This window comes from Neolamprologus multifasciatus, chromosome 5 (assembly GCF_963576455.1).
Source record: "Neolamprologus multifasciatus chromosome 5, fNeoMul1.2, whole genome shotgun sequence".
Lineage (NCBI taxonomy): Eukaryota > Metazoa > Chordata > Actinopteri > Cichliformes > Cichlidae > Neolamprologus > Neolamprologus multifasciatus.
The window spans coordinates 18,899,355-18,919,767 of record NC_140443.1 but is presented as its reverse complement, the minus strand read 5'-3'; the positions used below and the strand labels follow the sequence as shown (position 1 = coordinate 18,919,767).

General features: G+C 41.0%; 1 protein-coding gene across 1 annotated transcript; it reads left to right on the top strand.

The window, feature by feature from the left end:
- The first annotated feature begins 823 nt into the window (after window positions 1-823).
- Window positions 824-14,060, top strand: LOC146518424 (myosin heavy chain, fast skeletal muscle-like). The gene is made up of 40 exons (XM_085159899.1): window positions 824-950; window positions 1,173-1,385; window positions 2,410-2,553; window positions 2,641-2,797; window positions 2,922-2,949; window positions 3,044-3,155; window positions 3,236-3,328; window positions 3,427-3,490; window positions 5,210-5,308; window positions 5,412-5,515; window positions 5,726-5,864; window positions 5,966-6,084; window positions 6,278-6,427; window positions 6,570-6,740; window positions 6,830-7,136; window positions 7,295-7,365; window positions 7,466-7,553; window positions 7,641-7,758; window positions 7,836-7,959; window positions 8,090-8,226; window positions 8,394-8,649; window positions 8,734-8,976; window positions 9,072-9,248; window positions 9,332-9,477; window positions 9,737-9,827; window positions 9,938-10,327; window positions 10,445-10,571; window positions 10,672-10,790; window positions 10,881-11,077; window positions 11,159-11,342; window positions 11,431-11,596; window positions 11,923-12,047; window positions 12,137-12,445; window positions 12,524-12,727; window positions 12,816-12,941; window positions 13,037-13,207; window positions 13,298-13,402; window positions 13,501-13,596; window positions 13,678-13,809; window positions 13,917-14,060. The coding sequence occupies exons 2-40, from the start codon at window positions 1,185-1,187 to the stop codon at window positions 13,935-13,937; spliced, it is 5,811 nt and encodes a 1,936-aa protein (XP_085016025.1). The 5' UTR covers window positions 824-950; window positions 1,173-1,184; the 3' UTR covers window positions 13,938-14,060.
- The last annotated feature ends 6,353 nt before the right edge of the window (window positions 14,061-20,413 follow it).

Below are 20,413 nucleotides of genomic sequence, written 5' to 3'. Positions count from 1 at the left end.
TTCAAACTTAAAGGAAGAAGAATTGGTACTCTGCTGCTCTACTTTTAGGGATTGTCTCAGTCTCCCTTGTGTATCCCTTAAGAACAAGACTAAGAACAGCTGTTGGCACTGTTGTAAAATGTAATGCCTTGGCAATCCTTCCTTTTCTTTAAAGCTTTTTGGCACTCATTTTATTTTATAATAATTTCTGACTTGTAAGGCCCCTGAAACAGTACCTCAGTGACTTTTTAAAGCTTCCCCAAAGCACTTCGAGGGACTACTGTTGTGCCAGAGACCAATAAAAAGATCCATTAGTCACACCTTTGGACTGTCTGTAACTGCTGACTTGACTTTAGCCAAAAATGAGCCAATTTCCTATCTGTGCTACACATAAACAACCAAAAACCAACTGCACATCTGTATGTTACATAAAAATTTAAAACAATACAGGAGTATGGAGTTCGAAATGCTGCTTCATCTCTGTATTTTTGCTGAAGGCAACACAACCTGACTGTGTTAGTAATTACAGGTACAGGAATTCTGGCATGTAAGACGTCCAGAAGACATAAACTGTGCAACGACAGAGGCGGAGGAAAGAACTGGTGCACAAGGATAACACCACACAGCATGACCAAATAGAGAAACCCACGTGTGATAGGCTCCCATCATTTGATATAAAAGGAAGAGCAAGCCACCACCAAGCACAGGCACCCAGCAAAGGTAAGTATCTTGGGGAGGTCATTTATTCCAGTACTTTGCCATATAATAGGAATCAGGCTGGTTATTCACATTTTTATGTTTCCAAACAGATTTTTCTTTAGAAAAAATAGAAAATTAATTTCTATTTAATACTATTTTAAAACAAAGAACCACTGACTTAACTGTCTAATTTGTGAATCTTTGTTCCTTATTTCAGAAGTCTGCAGTGAAGTCTGACAGGAATACCCATTTCTCATCTGGTGTCCTCCAGGGTAAATGTGATCAGTTTTCTTGATCAACAGTACCAGTGCATGAGTAGGACAGACACAAGAGTGGATCTTTATGAGCATCTCTTGTTGGTACTTATTGAATCCCTCTTCTTAAAGGAATAGCATGTTTGGCTGTATAAGTAGCTATAAGAGTGTGAATATATATAATATATACACTGCTGACAAATAAGATGAATGACTCCTCTCTTGTTTCCTCACTTGCAGTAAAGAGTCATCATGGGAGACTCAGAGATGGAGTGTTTTGGCGCGGCGGCCATGTATCTCCGCAAGCCAGAAAGAGAGCGCATTGAAGCTCAAAATACTCCATTTGATGCTAAAACAGCATACTTTGTGACTGAGCCCAAAGAAATGTACCTCAAGGGGAAACTTATTAAGAGAGAGGGCGGCAAAGCCACCGTGGAGACTCTGTGCAGGAAGGTGAGAGTAGTGACACTTGAATTTGTGCAGCTTCAAATGTGAATTCAGACTGCTCAAGTTATGAATAACTATATGGATATGTTAACTATATTTAGCATGGTCCAAATATCTGAAACCAGAGAGGTTTGGGTATATTTACATGTAACATGTAAGATATATTTGGAATTTTCAGAATCTGACAAACTCTTTTCAGCAATCAAATTTAAACTTGTGAGATTGCCCTGAAGCCATTCTTCACCACGTGATAGCAGAAAACATGGCATCACAACTGAGTGAAAATGCCATAACTGAAGTTGTTATGCTAAGAAAGAAGGAGCTTTTCTCAGCATAATGGTTAGACTGAAAGTTTCACTTGGTTCAATTCAAGCCAGTTATGTGAATTTCCTTTGGAGTTGAACCAAGCTGGTGTTGTAAAAAACAACAACAGCAACAACAAACAAAGCAAAAAAAAATGCAGGTGCAGCTATAATGCTAAATTAAAACACTTCTCAGAAGGAGGAAGAACAGAAAGAACAAGGCCAGACATACCCAGAATTTCACTGTTGATAAAGCATTCAAAGTTGTTTGACACCAGCCTTGAATCTCTAAAAAATACACCAAAGAATACTAGCACTCCTTTCTTCTGAGATACGGTCAAACCTCCGGTTTTCATTGCTGTGAACAAAACAGACAGCAAAATCTTTGCATGAACTACTTGAAGAGTAACAAAAGCCAAGTACTGTTAACTGTCACAGCTTAATGGGTGGATGAGTGTGGCAAGAATAGCATTGTCAGATTCATTGTCTGACAATGCTATTCTTGCCACATATTAAATCTGAAATACAACCATGTGCAAAGTAGACTAAGAAGAAGTAGCTTTTTGGACCCATTTGGATGCATCCCACAGTCAAAAACTGATCAGAAGGCCAAATGAATAATTCGAAATAAGAATGAGAATAAAACAAACAAGATTATAAACAAATATCACAAGTTAGACAAAACTGCTTAATTCTATCTGAATTTACATTTGTGCCTTCTTTGGCAGACTATCACTGTGAAAGAAGATGAAGTCTTCCCCATGAACCCTCCCAAATTCGATAAGATTGAGGACATGGCCATGATGACCCACCTCAGTGAGCCTTCTGTGCTGTATAACCTCAAAGAGCGCTATGCAGCATGGATGATCTACGTGAGTTGATCAGAACTCCATAGCTGATACTCGTGTTCGTGACAAAAGGAAGATCTGCATCATAAATGATCCTCTCTGACTCCACAGACCTACTCTGGGCTGTTCTGCGTCACTGTGAACCCCTACAAGTGGCTCCCAGTGTATGATTCAATGGTTGTTGCAGGATACAGGGGCAAGAAGAGAATTGAGGCTCCACCCCACATCTTCTCCATCTCTGATAACGCCTATCAGTTCATGCTCCAAGGTAATAAACCTTTTTAAGAGACAATGTGTCCTGATCATTTTGTAAGCTACAATTCAGAAATAAAACAGATGCAATTCAAAAGTGAACTTATTATTTTTAGCTTGATGATTTTGGTCTCTTACAGACAGAGAAAATCAGTCCATCCTGATTACGTAAGTACAAAGCATGCTTTTATATGATGAGCATTTCCAAAAGTATTATTTGCAATATCAAAATTACACCTCTAAAACTTCTTACTCTAACCAGTGGAGAATCTGGTGCAGGAAAGACTGTCAACACAAAACGTGTCATCCAGTACTTTGCAACAATTGCAGTGGCTGGAGGAAAGAAAACCGAGCAAGTTCCCGGCAAAATGCAGGTAGATGAAGTTGCAAAATATGAGATCTAAAAATCAATCAAAGAATTCCTGTACTCACAGCTCATGAACGGTGTCTTTAGGGGTCACTGGAAGACCAAATCATTGCAGCAAACCCACTGTTGGAAGCTTATGGTAATGCCAAGACTGTGAGGAATGACAATTCTTCACGTTTTGTAAGTTATTTTGGTGATTTTACCTTAATTCTGTGGTAAAAATTCACAGTTCATGTTCACTGTTGCATTTATAATTGAAACGTTATTCTCCTGCTTAGGGAAAATTTATCAGAATTCACTTTGGGACAACTGGAAAACTGGCTTCGGCTGATATTGAAACATGTATGATTTTTGTTTTGGTTTTACTTACAGTGGGGCAAAAAAGTATTTAGTCAGCCACCGATTGTGCAAGTTCCCCCACTTAAACTGATGACAGAGGTCAGTAATTTGCACCAGAGGTACACTTCAACTGTGAGAGACAGAATGTGAAAAAAAAAATCCATGAATTCACATGGTAGGATTTGTAAAGAATTTATTTGTAAATCAGGGTGGAAAATAAGTATTTGGTCAATAACAAAAATACAACTCAATACTTTGTAACATAACCTTTGTTGGCAATAACAGAGGTCAAACGTTTACTATAGGTCTTTACCAGGTTTGCACACACAGTAGCTGGTATTTTGGCCCATTCCTCCATGCAGATCTTCTCAAGAGCAGTGATGTTTTGGGGCTGTCGCCGAGCAACACGGACTTTCAACTCCCGCCACAGATTTTCTATGGGGTTGAGGTCTGGAGACTGGCTAGGCCACTCCAGGACTTTCAAATGCTTCTTACGGAGCCACTCCTTTGTTGCCCGGGCGGTGTGTTTTGGATCATTGTCATGTTGGAAGACCCAGCCTCGTTTCATCTTCAAAGTTCTCACTGATGGAAGGAGGTTTTGGCTCAAAATCTCACGATACTTGGCCCCATTCATTCTGTCCTTAACACGGATCAGTCGTCCTGTCCCCTTGGCAGAAAAACAGCCCCATAGCATGATGTTTCCACCCCCATGCTTCACAGTAGGTATGGTGTTCTTGGGATGCAACTCAGTATTCTTCTTCCTCCAAACACGACGAGTTGAGTTTATACCAAAAAGTTCTACTTTGGTTTCATCTGACCACATGACATTCTCCCAATCCTCTGCTGTATCATCCATGTGCTCTCTGGCAAACTTCAGACGGGCCTGGACATGCACTGGCTTCAGCAGCGGAACACGTCTGGCACTGCAGGATTTGATTCCCTGCCGTTGTAGTGTGTTACTGATGGTGACCTTTGTTACTTTGGTCCCAGCTCTCTGCAGGTCATTCACCAGGTCCCCCTGTGTGGTTCTGGGATCTTTGCTCACCGTTCTCATGATCATTTTGACCCCACGGGATGAGATCTTGCGTGGAGCCCCAGATCGAGGGAGATTATCAGTGGTCTTGTATGTCTTCCATTTTCTGATGATTGCTCCCACAGTTGATTTTTTCACACCAAGCTGCTTGCCTATTGTAGATTCACTCTTCCCAGTCTGGTGCAGGTCTACAATTCTTTTCCTGGTGTCCTTCGAAAGCTCTTTGGTCTTGGCCATGGCGGAGTTTGGAGTCTGACTGGTTGAGGCTGTGGACAGGTGTCTTTTATACAGATGATGAGGTCAAACAGGTGCCATTCATACAGGTAACGAGTGGGGGACAGAAAAGCTTCTTACAGAAGACGTTACAGGTCTGTGAGAGCCAGGGATTTTCCTTGTTTGAGGTGACCAAATACTTATTTTCCACCCTGATTTACGAATAAATTCTTTACAAATCCTACCATGTGAATTCATGGATTTTTTTTTCACATTCTGTCTCTCACAGTTGAAGTGTACCTCTGGTGCAAATTACTGACCTCTGTCATCATTTTAAGTGGGGGAACTTGCACAATCGGTGGCTGACTAAATACTTTTTTGCCCCACTGTATGTATTTATTTTTGAGGGAATTATCAGACTGCTTTGACTGCTACAAGGTAGATTTGTCATAACCACGAAACTTAAATCTGTACAGATCTGCTGGAGAAGTCTCGTGTGACGTTCCAGCTCTCTGCTGAGAGGAGCTACCATATCTTCTATCAGCTCACAACGGGCCACAGACCTGAGCTCATTGGTTAGGGAATTATACCAAAATTACACCAAAAAACAAAATATAGTGTTTATATATATATATATATTGTTCATTATGTTTTATGTATTTTGTTTTTCTCATTTAGAGGCTCTCCTGATCACCACAAACCCATACGACTATCCCATGATCAGTCAGGGTGAAATCACTGTCAAGAGTATCAATGACGTTGAAGAATTCATCGCTACTGATGTAAGAACAGCTTCACTCACGACCTTTCACTAATATTAATAACTATATAAACAGAACTCCGTGAAGCCTATCATATTGATGTTTGGCTTTGTTAATGGGGAGTTTGAATTAAAAATGTAATAAACGCTGAATCAAAAACAGCTTTCTATTTTACATTAGAATATAATGGGTTCTGTTTGTGCTTATTAAAACTTATTCATCATTTCACAGACTGCCATTGACATCCTGGGCTTCACCGCAGACGAGAAAGTTGGCATGTATAAACTAACCGGAGCTGTGATGCATCACGGAAACATGAAGTTCAAGCAGAAGCAGCGAGAAGAGCAGGCTGAGCCAGATGGCACTGAGGGTATGAAGAACATTGTGCACTTTAAGCACTGCTGATTTTGTCACTTGAAAGAGGACCTTTGAGGTAGAGGTTTATTTATTTATGAATTTGTGTTCATATAGTTGCAGATAAAATCGCCTACCTCATGGGTCTGAACTCGGCTGATTTGCTAAAAGCGCTGTGCTACCCGAGAGTGAAGGTCGGGAACGAGTATGTGACCAAAGGTCAAACTGTTCCTCAGGTACAGATGTTACAAAGAAAACACACAAATAACAAATGATTTCCTGTAAGACAGTGTCTTTAAACCAAACCCTTCAAGACACTAATACATATTGATAAGGCTTTTTTTTTTACCAATAGGTTACAATGGCACTATGGTTCTTAAATTTATAACCACTAATGATAAAATCAATATCCCTTCACTTCAAAATCAGGTCAACAATTCCGTCAATGCTCTCTCAAAGTCCGTCTATGAGAAAATGTTCTTGTGGATGGTCGTCAGAATCAACGAGATGTTGGACACAAAGCAGTCAAGAAGCTATTTTATTGGTGTCCTGGACATTGCTGGGTTTGAAATTTTTGATGTAAGTATGCAGAACTAACACTGCATAGTCTTATGTTCATGTTGATAATTATATAAAACATTTTCAGGGTTTAGGGTATGTCAGGAATAAAAGCACAGTCTTGTTTTCGGTGCTCTTGCTGACCTTATCTGTATTTTTTCAGTTCAACAGCCTGGAACAGCTGTGCATCAACTTCACCAATGAAAAACTGCAACAGTTTTTCAACCATCACATGTTTGTCCTGGAGCAAGAAGAGTACAAGAAAGAGGGCATTGAATGGGAGTTCATCGACTTTGGTATGGACTTGGCTGCCTGCATTGAGCTTATTGAGAAGGTGAGCCGTGTGCTGTCCATTTGTACACATAAAACAATAGAAAACAACTTGAAACTGTTTTTTTTATGCTTCATGTTTCATCATGGCAGCCGATGGGCATCTTCTCCATCCTTGAAGAGGAGTGCATGTTCCCCAAGGCAACAGACATAACCTTCAAGAACAAACTCTATGACCAGCATATTGGCAAAAGTGCCCCCTTCCAGAAACCAAAGCCTGCCAAAGGCAAAGCTGAGGCCCACTTCTCCCTGATGCACTATGCTGGTACTGTTGACTACAATGTTAATGGCTGGCTGGAGAAGAACAAAGACCCCCTGAACGACTCTGTGGTACAGCTCTACCAGAAGTCTTCAACAAAGCTGTTGGCTTTCCTGTATGCGTCACATGCCTCTGCAGAAGGTGATGATCATATTTTTAGGACAGAATTCAAAGTTTCTATTGTTTTCATTATATTTCAAAATGATCAGATTTAGTACAGAACAGAAAAAAATTAAATTATAAAATAAAAAATTATATTTAAAGTCATTTAAGTTTATATCTGACATTTAATGTTTCAGCTGAGGGAGGTGGAAAGAAAGGTGGCAAGAAAAAGGGTGGGTCTTTTCAGACTGTATCTGCTCTGTTCAGGGTAAGCATAAAAATATTATCTATTTTTTTCCTCAGATGCGTAGGTAGCATCCAGGGTTTACTTCTCATCATGTGAAAATTTGAATATTTTCATATTTCAGGAGAATCTGGGCAAGCTGATGACGAACTTAAGGAGCACTCATCCTCATTTTGTACGCTGTCTCATTCCAAATGAATCAAAAACTCCTGGTAAAGACTGGTAACAATAATGTAAATTAATGCATTTTAAGGTAAATGTAATGCCATGTACATGACTGAATTTAATATGGGTTTAAGGTCTCATGGAGAACTTCCTGGTCATCCACCAGCTGAGGTGTAACGGTGTGCTGGAGGGGATCAGGATCTGCAGGAAAGGTTTCCCCAGCAGAATCCTCTACGGTGACTTCAAGCAGAGGTGATTACTAAGAATAAAGACATTTGTCACAATCTAAAGATCAACTTCTCCTTAATTCATCATGTACCCCCAATCAGATACAAAGTGTTGAATGCCAGTGTCATCCCTGAGGGACAGTTCATCGACAACAAGAAGGCCTCAGAGAAACTCTTGGGCTCCATTGATGTTGACCATACCCAGTACAAGTTTGGCCACACAAAGGTACAGTAACAAAAAATGCAAACTTTTGTGGGTATTTTAAATAAACTGCTGCTAAATCATGATACTTTAAGCAGGTATTACAATTTTTCTTTTGACAATGCTGTATGTGCTCTGTATGACTATTTTTCAGGTGTTCTTCAAAGCTGGTCTCCTGGGTCTCCTGGAGGAGATGCGTGATGAAAAACTCGCTATCCTTGTCACAATGACGCAGGCTCTCTGCAGAGGTTTCCTCATGAGGAGAGAGTTTGTCAAGATGATGGAACGCAGGTACTGTAGGCATAGTAGCTTTACACACCAAAGGGGATTTTTACAAATGCAGATGACAACTTCAATGTAATTTCTGCACCAATTTTTTCTTTCTGGTTCAGCGCGTAGTTTTTATTACAGCTTTTCAGATCTAAAAATACCAATTTTTCTCAATCTTCTATCCTCAGGGAGGCAATTTACTCCATCCAGTACAACATCCGTTCATTCATGAATGTCAAAACCTGGCCTTGGATGAAGTTGTACTTCAAGATTAAGCCTCTGCTGAAGAGTGCAGAGACGGAGAAAGAGATGGCCGCAATGAAAGAGGACTTTGAAAAGACCAAAGAGGAGCTAGCAAAGGCTCTGGCTAAGAAGAAAGAGCTGGAAGAGAAGATGGTTACTCTCCTACAGGAGAAGAATGACTTGCAGATCCAAATTCAAGCGGTATGTTAAAATAACAAAGGAATTTGAACTATGTCTTTATGAATAAGGAAATCTTAATCCATTTGTATATTACTATTAATTTAGGAAGGTGAAAACCTTGCTGATGCAGAGGAAAGGTGTGAGGGGCTCATTAAAGCAAAAATCCAGTTCGAGGCCAGACTCAAAGAGACAGCTGAGAGACTGGAGGATGAGGAGGAAATGAACGCTGAGCTGACTGCAAAGAAGAGGAAGCTGGAGGACGAGTGCTCTGAGCTGAAGAAGGATATTGATGACTTGGAGCTGACCCTGGCCAAAGTGGAAAAGGAGAAACATGCCACTGAGAACAAGGTTGGTGCATCAGTCTCAAGGCTTTGAGGTCAAATTGTTTGCAAACTGCAAAGACGTTGTTTTTTGGGGTTATTTTTTTAATACTGTCAATATAGGTTAAAAACCTGGTTGAGGAGATGACTTCCCAAGATGAGACAATTGCCAAGCTGAGCAAAGAAAAGAAAGCCCTCCAAGAGGCCCATCAGCAGGTCCTCGATGACCTGCAGGCAGAGGAAGACAAAGTTAACAGTCTGACGAAGGCCAAGACCAAGCTGGAGCAGCAAGTGGACGATGTGAGTATTTTTAAAACTCATCTGAAAACCAACAGTCCACTAATACACTTTCTAAATCCATGAAATATCTCTGTCTTTGGTAGCTTGAAGGTTCCCTGGAGCAAGAAAAGAAGCTTCGCATGGACCTTGAGCGGGCTAAAAGAAAGCTTGAAGGTGACCTTAAACTGGCCCAAGAAACCATCATGGATCTGGAGAACGATAAGCAGCAATCTGATGAGAAAATAAAGAAGTAAGCAAAATGCAATTAATCAAATTTTGTATCTAATATAACTGCATTTGCTTAGCAGACAGCAGCAACGCTAAAGATCATTTCCCGACCAACCAGCACACGTTACTGAAAAACAAATCATAATAAAAACAGAACGGTTCGCCCACTCTTCCGCAAAAGTGAAAAAACAAAAACTCTCTATTTCAGTGTAAAAATCAGCAGTCAGAATGAGGGTTACCTATTTCAAGAGAAGAAATTTGGTTTGAACTTTTCCCCACAGGAAGGATTTTGAAATAAGCCAGCTTCTGAACAAGATTGAGGATGAGCAGTCTCTTTCTGTTCAGCTTCAGAAAAAGATCAAAGAACTGCAGGTTGGTGTATCTGACAGCAAGCTGCCAAGTCTATTACAAGTAACAAGTATATTCAGCTTTATTATTACAATTTGATTAGATGTCTGTTTCTTTCAACATGTGAATCGTAGGCTCGTATTGAGGAGCTTGAGGAGGAGATTGAGGCTGAACGCGCTGCTCGGGCCAAGATGGAGAAGCAGAGGTCTGATCTCTCCAGAGAGCTGGAGGAGATCAGTGAGCGGCTCGAGGAAGCTGGCGGGGCCACTTCTGTTCAGATTGAGATGAACAAGAAGCGCGAGGCCGAGTTTCAGAAGCTGCGGCGTGATCTCGAAGAGGCCACCCTGCAGCACGAAGCCACCGCCGCAGCTCTCCGCAAGAAGCAGGCTGACAGCGTGGCCCAGCTAGGAGAGCAGATTGATAACCTGCAGAGAGTCAAACAGAAGCTGGAGAAAGAGAAAAGCGAGTATAAGATGGAGATTGATGACCTCACAAGCAACATGGAGGCCATCGCTAAAGCCAAGGTACGATAAAGTAAAACATTTGACAAGCAAGAGAAAACATACATTTAACCTTATGTTTGTTTACATTTGGCTCTTGTGTCCATTACTTTAGATTATTGCAGCTTTTGTTCATTTCAGGCAAATCTGGAGAAAATGTGTCGCTCACTGGAGGATCAGCTGAGTGAGCTGAAGAGCAAAAATGATGAACATGTGCGGCAACTGAATGACATTGGGGTGCAAAGGGCAAGGCTTCAAACGGAAAATGGTGGGAAAACTATTTTTTAGCTATTTTTTCATTCGATATATGATCATATTCAAATGTGGATTGTTTTTTTCTTTCTTTCTTTTTTTCTGTCTCACCTTAGGTGAAATCGCTCGCCAACTGGAGGAGAAGGAAGCCCTGATCTCTCAGCTGACAAGGAGCAAGCAGGCTTACACTCAGCAGATTGAAGAGCTAAAGAGGCACGTTGAAGAGGAAGTTAAAGTAAGTGCACATTAAAAACACCTGCACTACCTCGGAGCTGATTAAACCACAATTTAAGAAATTAAATCATTTTTTCCAATTTTCTGTAAGGCCAAAAACGCCCTGGCTCATGCTGTCCAGTCAGCTCGTCATGACTGCGACCTCCTCAGAGAGCAGTATGAGGAGGAGCAGGAGGCCAAAGCTGAGCTGCAGCGTGCATTATCCAAAGCAAACAGCGAGGTGGCTCAGTGGAGGACCAAATATGAAACCGATGCTATTCAGCGCACTGAGGAGCTGGAGGAGGCAAAGTAAGTCTTCGGTTTTAGTTTTGTCCTATAGCAAACTACGTTTATAATAGAATATAAAGTCTGTTAACTAATTGTTACCAGGAAAAAGCTCGCCCAGCGTCTCCAGGATGCTGAGGAGTCCATCGAAGCTGTGAATGCAAAATGTGCCTCTCTGGAAAAGACCAAACAGAGACTGCAGGGTGAAGTGGAGGACCTGATGATCGACGTGGAGAGAGCTAATGCTCTGGCTGCTAACCTTGACAAGAAGCAGAGAAACTTTGACAAGGTACCATTTTCATTTTTGAGTTATTTATTTTAATCAAAGCTAATGAATCATGAATTATGCAAATGCATGGGTCTGCCTTATATCTAAGATTCTTGCTGAGTGGAAGCAGAAGTATGAAGAAACCCAAGCAGAACTAGAGGGATCTCAAAAAGAAGCTCGTTCTCTCAGCACTGAGCTGTTTAAGATGAAGAATTCATATGAGGAAGCTCTTGATCACCTGGAGACCCTGAAGAGGGAGAACAAGAACCTGCAACGTATGCAAAGCTTTAGATATTCAGTCAACTAACAAAAATACCAGACAGTAAGCTAACTGTGCAAAATTTTTAACGTTTTTATAACGTATTTCAATTATTATACCCAAGGAATTTTACCCAGTTTCTAATATTGTTTCATGTATTTTATGTTAGAAGAAGCGATGGTGACCCGCACTACTGCTCAGAGATTTAAGTCTTTCAAATGTTATACTGTACGCTACAATCAATGCAAGTTTGCATTTATTAGACATCAAGATCCACCGAAAGTAAGCAAAATAATGAATTCTGCTTAAACTTTAAACTGATTATTCTTTATTATCTTACAGAGGAGATCTCTGATCTAACTGAGCAAATCAGTGAGGGTGGAAAAACCATTCATGAACTGGAAAAAGTGAAAAAGACTGTAGAAACAGAGAAGTCTGAACTCCAGACTTCACTTGAAGAGGCAGAGGTACTGTTTGATAAAAAACTACTCTCCAATCAGCACAATTCAATTTTAATGATCCTGGAGCTACATGGTAAATATTTTATTTTTCAAAGGCTACTCTGGAGCACGAGGAGTCCAAGATCCTCCGCATTCAGCTTGAGCTGACCCAAGTCAAGAGTGAAGTTGACAGGAAGATTGCAGAGAAGGACGAGGAGATTGAACAGATCAAGAGGAACAGCCAGAGAGTGATCGAGTCCATGCAAACTACTCTGGATGCTGAGGTCAGGAGCAGGAATGATGCCCTGAGAATCAAGAAGAAGATGGAGGGAGACCTGAATGAGATGGAGATTCAGCTGAGTCATGCCAACCGCCAGGCAGCTGAATCCCAGAAACAGCTGAGGAATGTGCAGGGACACCTGAAGGTGGGTCCACTGAAGGATTTGCCTGAACTTTCTATCTGAAAGGTGTGCACTAATACCTCTTAACGTTACACATTTCAGGATGCCCAGCTCCATCTTGATGAAGCCATTAGAAGCCAGGAAGATATGAAGGAGCAGGTTGCAATGGTGGAGCGCAGAAACAACCTGATGCAGGCTGAGATCGAGGAGCTGAGAGCTGCACTGGAGCAAACAGAGAGAGGCCGCAAGATTGCTGAACAGGAGCTGGTTGATGCCAGCGAGCGTGTGGGACTGCTGCACTCTCAGGTTAGTTACGATTCAAAAACTTCATATGTTTTCAATTTGACAGGTGAAAGTCCGAATATGTAATTCATTATCTTGTATTTCCTTTCAGAACACCAGCCTTATCAACACCAAGAAGAAGCTGGAGGCTGATTTCATTCAGATCCAAGGTGAAGTGGAAGATGCTGTCCAGGAGGCCAGAAATGCTGAAGAAAAGGCCAAGAAGGCCATCACTGATGTGAGCCACCCTGATGAATGTCTACACAGTAACTCATTCTCTGGCAACTATATTAGCCTAACAGTTACAACAATACATATGATATGACATTTCAGGCTGCCATGATGGCAGAAGAGCTGAAGAAGGAGCAGGACACCAGTGCTCATTTGGAGAGGATGAAGAAGAACCTGGAGGTGACAGTGAAGGACCTGCAGCACCGCCTTGATGAAGCTGAGAACCTGGCCATGAAAGGCGGCAAGAAGCAGCTCCAGAAACTGGAGGCGAGGGTGAGTCTCATGAGAGCCATCTGACTGATTTGCTGTAAGCTGGGGAAACATTTTCTCTTTTAAAAATAACTGCACACATCCTTTGTCAAGGTCCGTGAACTAGAGGCTGAAGTTGATGCTGAACAGAGGCGCAGCGCTGATGCTATCAAGGGAGTGCGAAAATATGAGAGAAGAGTAAAGGAGCTCACCTATCAGGTCAGCTGATTACTACTACAAAACCACAGTAATGAAAATACCATGCTTAAATGAGTATTACATTTATACCAGAATAACTAATTAATGCTTTACAACAGACGGAGGAGGACAAGAAGAATATTGCCAGACTTCAGGATCTGGTGGACAAGCTCCAGCTAAAAGTGAAGTCCTATAAGCGACAGGCTGAGGAGGCTGTAAGTAGACCTGATTCTCATGAAACACACTGTGTATAACTCAGTGCACAGGGTTTAACTTCACTGTGGCTTCTTCTACAGGAGGAGCAGGCCAACAGTCACCTGTCCAGGTACAGGAAGGTGCAGCATGAAATGGAGGAAGCTCAGGAGCGGGCTGACATTGCTGAGTCTCAAGTTAACAAACTGAGGGCAAAGAGTCGTGAAATTGTCAAGGTAAAAATAAAAAGATCTAGCATGAATCAGATTTGTAGAAATATTCACCCTGTTAAAATCGAGACTATCCAGCCAAATTTTTAAGTGCCACTGTTTTGTCATTTCAGACCAAGGATGCAGAGGAGTGATGAAGAAATCAAGGTTGTAAATTAACAAGAAATCATACAATATGATTGTCTTGTTAGCTGTTCACATAAGCAAAGTGACAGTGCTGTGACAACCTAAAGTCAATAAAAGTTAGATTGATGCACCTTTTGTCTCTGTGCTCTTATTTTTGAATGACTCTGAACCTTTTTAAAGTCTCTAACACCCTGGTTATTGTTGTGTAAACCTATCAGTCTGGTTCTAGTGTGAAAGCATGAAGCTGCATTCATACACAAGATTACATGTGGATTTTCACCTTTCAAAAACAGAAATTTAACAGAGCACAAACAACAGAGTTTGTGTGCTTTTAGTTGTTCCAGGCACAAACAGATTTGTCCAAAATTCAATTCAATTCAATTCAATTCAATTTTATTTATATAGCGCCAAATCACAACAAATGTCGCCTCAAGGCGCTTCATAGATACAGAGAAAAGCCCAACAATCATATGACCCCCTATGAGCAAGCACTTTGGCGACAGTGGGAAGGAAAAACTCCCTTTTAACAGGAAGAAACCTCCGGCAGAACCAGGCTCAGGGAGGGGCGGCCATCTGCTGCGACCGGTTGGGGTGAGAGAAGGAAGACAGGATAAAAGACATGCTGTGGAAGAGAGACAGAGATTAATAACAGATACGATTCAATACAGAGAGGTCTATTAACACATAGTGAGTGAGAAAGGTGACTGGAAAGGAAAAACTCAATGCATCATGGGAATCCCCCGGCAGCCTACATCTATTGCAGCATAACTAAGGGAGGATTCAGGGTCACCTGGTCCAGCCCTAACTATATGCTTTAGCAAAAAGGAAAGTTTTAAGCCTAATCTTAAAAGTAGAGATAGTGTCTGTCTCCCGAATCCAAACTGGAAGCTGGTTCCACAGAAGAGGGGCCTGAAAACTGAAGGCTCTCCCTCCCATTCTACTTTTAAATACTCTAGGAACAACAAGTAGGCCTGCAGAGCGAGAGCGAAGTGCTCTAATAGGGTGATATGGTACTACAAGGTCATTAAGATAAGATGGGGCCTGATTATTTAAGACCTTGTATGTGAGGAGCAGGATTTTGAATTCAATTCTGGATTTAACAGGAAGCCAATGAAGGGAAGCCAAAACAGGAGAAATATGCTCTCTCTTTCTAGTCCCTGTCAGTACTCTTGCTGCAGCATTTTGGATTAACTGAAGGCTTTTCAGTGAGTTTTTTGGACATCCTGATAATAATGAATTGCAGTAGTCCAGCCTGGAAGTAATAAATGCATGAACTAGTTTTTCAGCGTCACTCTGAGACAGGATATTTCTAATTTTAGAGATGTTGCGCAAATGGAAGAACGCAGTCTTACATATTTGTTTAATATGTGCATTGAAGGACATATCCTGGTCAAAAATGACTCCAAGGTTCCTCACAGTGTTACTGGAGGCCAAGGTAATGCCATCCAGAGTAAGAATCTGGTTAGATACCATATTTCTAAGCTTTTCAGCACCGAGTACAATGACCTCAGTTTTATCTGAGTTAAGAAGCAGAAAGTTAGTGGCCATCCAAGTCTTTATGTCTTTAAGACATTCCTGCAGTTTAACTAATTGGTGTGTGTTATCTGGCTTCATGGACAGATAGAGCTGGGTGTCATCTGCATAGCAGTGAAAATGTATGCTATGTCTTCTAATGATGCTGCCTAGGGGAAGCATGTATAATGTAAACAGAATTGGTCCTAGCACTGAACCCTGTGGAACTCCATAATTAACCTCAGTGTGTGAAGAGGACTCTCCATTTACATGCACAAATTGGAGTCTATTAGATAGATATGATACAAACCACTGCAGTGCAATACCTGTAATACCTACAGCATGTTCTAATCGCTCTAATAGGATATTATGGTCAACAGTATCGAATGCTGCACTAAGGTCAAGAAGGACAAGCACAGAGATGAGTCCACTGTCAGAGGCCATAAGAAGATCATTTGTAACCTTCACTAAAGCTGTTTCTGTGCTGTGATGAACTCTGAAACCTGACTGAAATTCTTCAAATAAACCATTCCTCTGCAGATGATCTGTTAGCTGTTTGACAACTACTCTTTCAAGGATTTTTGATATGAAAGGAAGGTTGGAGATTGGCCTATAATTAGCTAAGACTGCTGGGTCTAGAGATGGCTTTTTGAGTAAAGGTTTAACTGCAGCCACCTTGAAGGCCTGTGGTACATAGCCGATTATTAGAGATAGGTTGATCATATATAAGATCGAAGAATTAATCAATGGCAGGACTTCTTTGAGCAGTTTTGTAGGAATGGGGTCTAAAAGACACGTTGATGGTTTGGAGGAAGTAATTATTGAAGTTAACTCAGAAAGATCGATTGGAAAAAAAGAGTCTAACTTAACATCAATGAAACTAAGAGTAGCTGTAGATAATATTACATCTGTGGGATGATTATTGGTAATTTTTTCTCTAATGATAAAAATTTTATTTGTGAAGAAGTTCATGAAGTCATCACTAGTTAACGTTAAAGGGATGGTTGGCTCAAAAGAGCTCTGACTTTTTGTCAGCCTGGCTACAGTGCTGAAGAGAAACCTGGGGTTGTTCTTATTTTCTTCAATCAGTGATGAGTAGTAAGCTGTTCTGGCTTTGCGGAGGGCTTTCTTATAAAGCAACAAACTATTTCTCCAGGCTAAATGATGATCCTCTAAATTTGTGACACGCCATTTCCTCTCCAGATTACGAGTCATCTGCTTTAGGGTACGTGTTTGAGAATTATACCACGGGGTCAGGTACTTCTGATTAGAGACCTTAGTTTTCACTGGAGCTACAGTATCCAGAGTCATACGTAGTGAGGAGGTGAAATTATTAACAAGATAATCGACCTCTGTTGGGGTAGCGTTCAGATAGCTGCTCTGCTCTGTGTTGGTACAGGGCATTGACGATGATAACAGTGGCTGGATTATATTCTTAAACTTAGTTACAGCGCTTTCAGAAAGACATCTACTTTGATAAAGTCCACTCTCCACTGCTGCGTAATCAATTATTGTAAATGTAAATGTTATCAAGAAATGATCAGACAGGAGAGGGTTTTCAGGAAACACTGTTAAATGTTCAGTTTCTATGCCATATGTTAAAACAAGATCTAGAGTGTGATTAAAGTGGTGGGTGGGTTCTTTTACATTTTGAGAGAAACCAATTGAGTCTAACAACAGATTAAATGCCATGTTGAGGCTGTCATTTTTAGCATCAACATGGATGTTAAAATCACCCACAATAATTATTTTATCTGAGCTCAGAACTAAATTAGATATAAAGTCTGAGAAATCAGACAGAAACTCTGTGTAAGGCCCAGGTGGACGATAGATGATAACAAGTAAGACTGGTTTCTGAGTTTCACAGCTGGGGTGGACAATGCTAAGCATCAGGCTTTCAAATGAATTAACAGTCTGTCTTGGTCTTTCATTAATGAATAGACTGGTGTGAAAAATTGCTGCCACACCGCCCCCTCGACCTGTGCTTCGAGATTTCTGGTAGTTAGAATGACTCAGGGGTGTTGATTCATTTAAACTAACATAATCATCCTGCTGCAACCAGGTTTCTGTAAGGCAGAGTAAATCAATTTGTTGATCAATTATTAAGTCATGTACTAACAGAGACTTGGAGGAGAGAGACCTAATATTTAATAATCCACATTTCACTGTTTTACTCTTTGGTTTAGATGTGGATACTGTATTGTTCTTTCTTTGTAAATGTTTAAGTTGTTTGTTGCTGGTTTTTAGTTTGTTTTTTGTCTTTTTGGAAGCAGACACAGTCTCTATGGAGATGGGTTTTTGGGGGGGTAGCAGGAGGAGAGAAGCTGCAGAGAGGCGTGTAAGACTGCAACTCTGCTTCCTGGTCCCAACTCTGGATAGTCATGTTTTGAGGGGTTTAATAAATTTGTCGATATTTCTAGAAATGAGAGCTGCTCCATCCGAAGTGGGATGGATGCCATCTCTCCTAACAAGACCAGGTTTCCTCCAGAAGGTTTGCCAATTATCTATGAAGCCCACATCGTTTCTGGGACACCACTCAGACAGCCAGCAATTTAAGGAGAACATGCGGCTAAACATGTCACTCCTGGTCTGATTGGGGAGGGGACCAGAGAAAACTACAGAGTCCGACATTGTTTTGGCAAAGTTGCACACCGATTCAATATTGATTTTAGTGACCTCCGATTGGCGTAACCGGGTGTCATTACTGCCGACGTGAATTATGATTTTATTGAATTTACGTTTACCCTTAGCCAGCAGTTTTAAATTTCCTTCAATGTCGCCTGCTCTGGCCCCTGGAAGACAATTGACTATGGTTGCCGGTGTCTCTAGCTTCACATGTCTGAGAACAGAATCACCAATTACCAGAGTTTGACCCCCAGCGGGTGTGTCACCGAGTGGGGAAAAACGGTTAGACACATGAACGGGTTGGTGGTGTACCTGGGGCTTCTGTTTAGGACTACGCTTCCTCCTCACCGTTACCCAGCCGTCTTTCCCCAGCTGCTTGGGATCTGCCGGGGAACAGCTAGCGGGGCCTACGCTATCTTCGGCTGCACCGGCTACAGGGGCCTGGCTAGCTAAGGGTGAGAGCAGGGTGCAAAGCCGAGTCTCCAGTTCAGTAATCCTGGCCTCCAGAGCTGCAAATATGCTACATTTGTTACAGATATCATTACTGCTAAAGGAGGCCGAGGAGTAACTAAACATCTGACACAATGAGCAAGAAAGTGCAGAAGGGACAGGTGAAGTAGCCATGGTGATAACGGGTCGGCTACGAGCTAAGCTAGCGAAACAGTACAGAGACAGTGAGTGAATACTTTGGCTATAAATTAGGTAGTGAGTACACAGAAAGTGTGCTTCGGATGAAGCACGTGAAGATTATACTGTGAAAAAAGAATGTATATAAAAGTTGTTAATTAAACTGCTAAGCAAATAAGCTACTCAGAAACACCACTGTGTTTGAGCAGGAACAGGAAGCGATACTATACCACAGAGCGAGCGAACACCAAGTGACAGCGCCACCGACCAAAATTCAGCTTCAGCTTTCAGGCCCCTCTTCTGTGAAACGGGCTCCCAGTCTGGATTCAGGAGACATACAGCCACCTTATTTTTAAAATTAGGCTTAATGTTTTCCTTTATTAACTATAAAGCTTATAGTTAGGGCTGGATCATGTGACCCTGAATCCTCACATTGTTACACTATAATAGGCCTAGGCTGCTGGCCGAGTTTTTTGTTCACTCACCCTATTCACTCTCTATACGTTTATACACCTCTCTGCATTTAATCATTAGTTACCATTAATCGCTGGCTCTCAACAGTGTGTCTTTTGTCCTGTCTTCCTTCACCCTCAACCAGTCACAGCTGTTGACTGCCCCTCCCTCAGCCTGGTTCTCCCAGAGGTTTCTTCCTGTTAAAAGGGAGTTTTTCCTTCCTACTGTCACCAAGTGCTTGCTTATAAGGGATTGTCTCATTGTTACATATATATATATATATATATATATATATATATATATATATATATACATTCTAATATAAAGGCTTTGAGGCAACTGTTGTGGGAATTAAGCACTATATAACTGAACTGAACTGAATACCTTCCAAGCTATCATAGCAACACTCTCATGCTCATAGTACCTAATATCTATTACAGTCTCAGCACATGAAAGCTCTTTCCATCATTTTTGGAGGCGTGTCAGAATGAAGTCCTGAGGATAATTACCTACAAGTGACCTATTTCTGAATGACATTGTTATCTGTATTAAACATCAAATATAAGAGTCAAATATAGTAGATGGCAAAACGTAATACATATATTAGACTATAAATAACCAATTAGAACATATAAAAAATAATCTACGATTCACCACTAACAACAATTGAATCTTCAATTTTTCTGCAGAACCTGCTATTCTATACATACTATACATACATTGATTCTTATATACATTTGTGTCCATGAGAAAAGAAATTATCCCATTTTACTGCCTTAGTAGTCAGTATTTTGAATCAAAGTACTATACTTTCAAAACTGTTTTCAAATGATGGGCCTACTGCTACTTCAAAATAAAACTACTTTTACTACTACAAGCATTTTCTTCTTCTTCTTCGCTCTGTTTAAGGGTCACTCAGTAGCATCCTCCTCTGTTACACCAACCCTCTGCATGTCCTCCATCCCTACATCCATGTATGAAAGCTTGTTTCCGCCACTAAAAAAATGCGATCCATATTCAGTTATCCAGTTATTTTCAGTTAATACGAAAATAACTGGAAATTTAGAGTTACGGTTAGCAGTAGGGGGGGTTAGTGGGGAAACAAGCTTCGACACACACCACACCCATTGCCCCAGACAAAGTTGTTTTTTTTTTTCATTTTTTATTTCTAAAACTTCGTATGAAACTTTGAAAACTTCTCTATTAACCTGGAGCAGAAATACTGAGCTGGGTGCACAATAAAGACAAACTTACCTGCTCTCCAGGT

Excerpts from the sequence above, each read along its gene's own strand:
- LOC146518424 (XM_085159899.1), top strand. The coding sequence starts at position 1,185 with ATGGGAGACTCAGAGATGGAGTGTTTTGGCGCGGCGGCCATGTATCTC. Across the intron at positions 6,085-6,277 it reads AAGGTCAAACTGTTCCTCAG|GTCAACAATTCCGTCAATGC; the intron begins GTACAGATGTTA and ends CTTCAAAATCAG. Across the intron at positions 13,208-13,297 it reads TCCAGAAACTGGAGGCGAGG|GTCCGTGAACTAGAGGCTGA; the intron begins GTGAGTCTCATG and ends TCCTTTGTCAAG.